This window comes from Corvus brachyrhynchos, unplaced genomic scaffold (assembly GCF_000691975.1).
Source record: "Corvus brachyrhynchos isolate BGI_N302 unplaced genomic scaffold, ASM69197v1 scaffold61, whole genome shotgun sequence".
In the NCBI taxonomy this organism is placed as follows: domain Eukaryota; kingdom Metazoa; phylum Chordata; class Aves; order Passeriformes; family Corvidae; genus Corvus; species Corvus brachyrhynchos.
In genome coordinates this window covers 8,324,011-8,326,736 of record NW_008236478.1, presented here as the reverse complement: position 1 = coordinate 8,326,736, position 2,726 = coordinate 8,324,011, and the positions used below count along the sequence as shown (strand labels likewise).

The window sequence follows — 2,726 nt, the reverse complement described above, 5'->3', positions numbered from 1 at the left end:
AGCGGGTGGGAGTACTCCTGCGACGAGACTGTCCAGGGGAAGTGCCCCGACCGCGGGTAGGGCTGGTGCCCGCTGTGGTTGGACACCGAGGAACAGTAACAGTTATCCACGGAGCAGACGAGGATTTTGCGCCCACCGTACTGGGAGAGCACGGACTGCTGAGATGACGTGGTGTTGGGGTAGTGAGATGGGTTGAAGACGGAGCCCGAGTGCACCGGCTGCGGGCCGCTAGGAAGTCCAACTATGTGCTGCGTGGAGCTACAAGGCACCATGGCTTGTGCGGACTGCCCCTCGCCAGCCGAAGCGCCCTGGCTCATGTACTGGCTCGCCACAGTCCCGGACGATGGCTCGAGGAAGCTGCCCTCGGGAAAGGCGGTGGAGTGCTTGCGCTTCTCCGCGCCGGAGTTGCTGACGGTGCAGGGGTACATGGGGATACTCTGCAGGAAGGGGACGGGGGTGCTCAGAGGACCTGCGGAGGGGAACGGGAGAGGGGGATTGTATTAAGCACACCATGGCACAGCTCCAGGGTGCTCCAGCCGCTGATCTGGAGCTGCAGCGGGGCCCCAAGACCCACATTCCAGCCCCGCGTGTGCAGAGGGTCCCCCAGCCCGTCCCACCAGTGGCAAAGCAGGCACACAGCCCTGTGCAGGTGGACTTGCAGATTCAGTTCTGGGCCCTTGCCAGCGTGCTCAGAGCGGCCCCGGGCGCTGCTCTGCAAACAGCTCATGAACACAGTCCCTAAGAGGAGCAGAGTGGGACAGCCTGAGGGATAAACATGATTTCCCCAAGGAGAGAGGACTGGGAAGCCTCCGCAGGACATGGTCTGCTCCCAGGCGTTGGCTGGGGGCTGTGGGACCACACCAGACCCTGGCTGTCCCTGCCCACATGCTGACCCCCATCTTTCCACTGACTTTTCCTGGCAATGGCCAGCCCCTCCAAAAGCCCTGTATTTCAGGGTTTTTGTGTAACCCCAGAACACAGCCATTTCACAAGACAAGGAAAATGCCCTGCGGAAAGTCAGGAACTGGCTTTGTGACTCTCCACGCCCCTGCTGACTGCAGAGGGGCTCCAAGGGGTCCCTGCCCCAAACAGCTCTCACCACTGTTTTGTACTGGGATCTGCAGGGCAGCCAGCTGTGGATACAGCAGGTAGTGAGGTCCCATGCCCCTGCACCCCTCAGCCCTCAGGTTTCACCCACCTTCCAGCAACTTCCTCAGCTGCTTCTCCTTCTTGGCGATCTCGTTCAGGAAGAGCTTGGAGTTGAGGTGGCCGATTTTGGGTGGGGGCAGGCTGCCACCTGTACAGTTCTGAGTCCTGTTGGGGATGGCAGGCAGAGAGGTGTGAGTTATAAGGTAGACTCAGGAGAGGGACAGCTCCTCCCCCCCACCCTCCTGGAGCCAAACCCCCTCCCTAGGGTAGAGGACAGAAGGGAGCTGGCTGTCTCTGGCAAGCAGGACCTTCCCTGTCCAGTTTTGCTGTGAATGTCCCCCGCCAGGGCACACCTCCTGCCATGTCCCCCCCTGCATGGCCATCCCAGCTCACTTCTGCTCCATTAGTGCTGGCTTTAACTTCCTGCCCTGGCTATGCCCAGTGAAGCTGGACTGAGCCCTGCACCCTGACCCGGCTGGTCCCACCCTCTGCTCTTCCACAAGCACAACACTGTTTCCCCTAGTCCCTGGGGAGGACCTGATTGAATGGCTGCATGAGGGGATTTTTTCATCCTCCCAGAGAGAGAGGGAAGCTGAGCATGCCTCTCCCAAATCCTGTAGCATCCCTGGCCCTGGTCTTCCTCTGGACATCGTGCTGCTGCCAGCCCTGTGGACAGGAACACACCCTTTGCCCCGAACATGTCTGTCCCACTGTGCTTACCTGTCCATTAAGATTTTCACAGACTTGGTGTTCTAGAAGTGGAAGGAGAAGCTCTGGTCAGTAAGGCCAATCCCTGCCATGGAGGCTATGCCCCCTTTCAGTGTCAGCTTCCATGGCCCCCCAGGAGGGGACAATCTGACCATGGGCACTGAGCCCCCTTTCCCCTGCAGGGGCTGCTCCAGCCCCATCTCCAGCTGTGGCATCTCCTCATTTGAGGCCAGCACTGAGCCTACCCCACTCCTCCTTGATTTCTCCCACTGCTGAGCCCTCTGGAGGCATCAGCCAGCCCTGATAATGTCCCCATCCTGCTCCCCACCACACCCCATGCCTATCCAATTCTTCCCACACAACCAGACCTCTCCACAGCCCCCATCCCACCCTGGCATGGGCAGTTGGTCTTACCTTCATGAAGTTGATGTCCTCAGTTTTGTCAAACATGACCTGGACAGAGCTGAGGAGCTTCTTGGCCTCCTGCATGCGCTCATTGAGGTGCAGAACCTGGGCTGCATTCTCATTGCAGAACTTGGCCTGGGCCTTGTCCAGGATCTCCATGGTCTTCCGCAAGTCCTCATCTAAGATCTGGTGCATCTTCTCATACTGCAGGCGCACCTCGTCCTTCAGCTGGCTCACCTTCTCCTGGGGAGAGGAGCAGGGTCAGGCCCTCTGTGCCCTTCCACCTCTTCCATGATGTCCCAGGACACCTGGGTCCTTTCCCAGCAGTGGAGAATGCAACCTGAAAGCTGCACCCCAGCTCTGCTCTCCTGCAACACCCAGACAGACCAAACCCTGCTGTCAACTACCACATGGGACTTCTATGTGCCAGAGACCCAACAGGGACACTGTGGAGGTTTGATTGG

The 2,726-nt window shown here is 59.4% G+C and overlaps 1 protein-coding gene across 1 annotated transcript in view; it reads right to left on the bottom strand.

Annotated features, from left to right (window-relative positions):
• The window catches only part of TRIM8 (tripartite motif containing 8), a 30,075-nt gene that overhangs the window by 1,078 nt on the left and 26,271 nt on the right, over positions 1-2,726 (bottom strand). Inside the window, 4 exon segments of the mRNA XM_017726159.1 lie at positions 1-469; positions 1,199-1,314; positions 1,870-1,901; positions 2,272-2,505. The exon segment at positions 1-469 is cut by the window's left edge and continues 1 nt beyond it. Of these exon segments, the coding sequence (XP_017581648.1) occupies positions 1-469; positions 1,199-1,314; positions 1,870-1,901; positions 2,272-2,505 (851 nt within the window).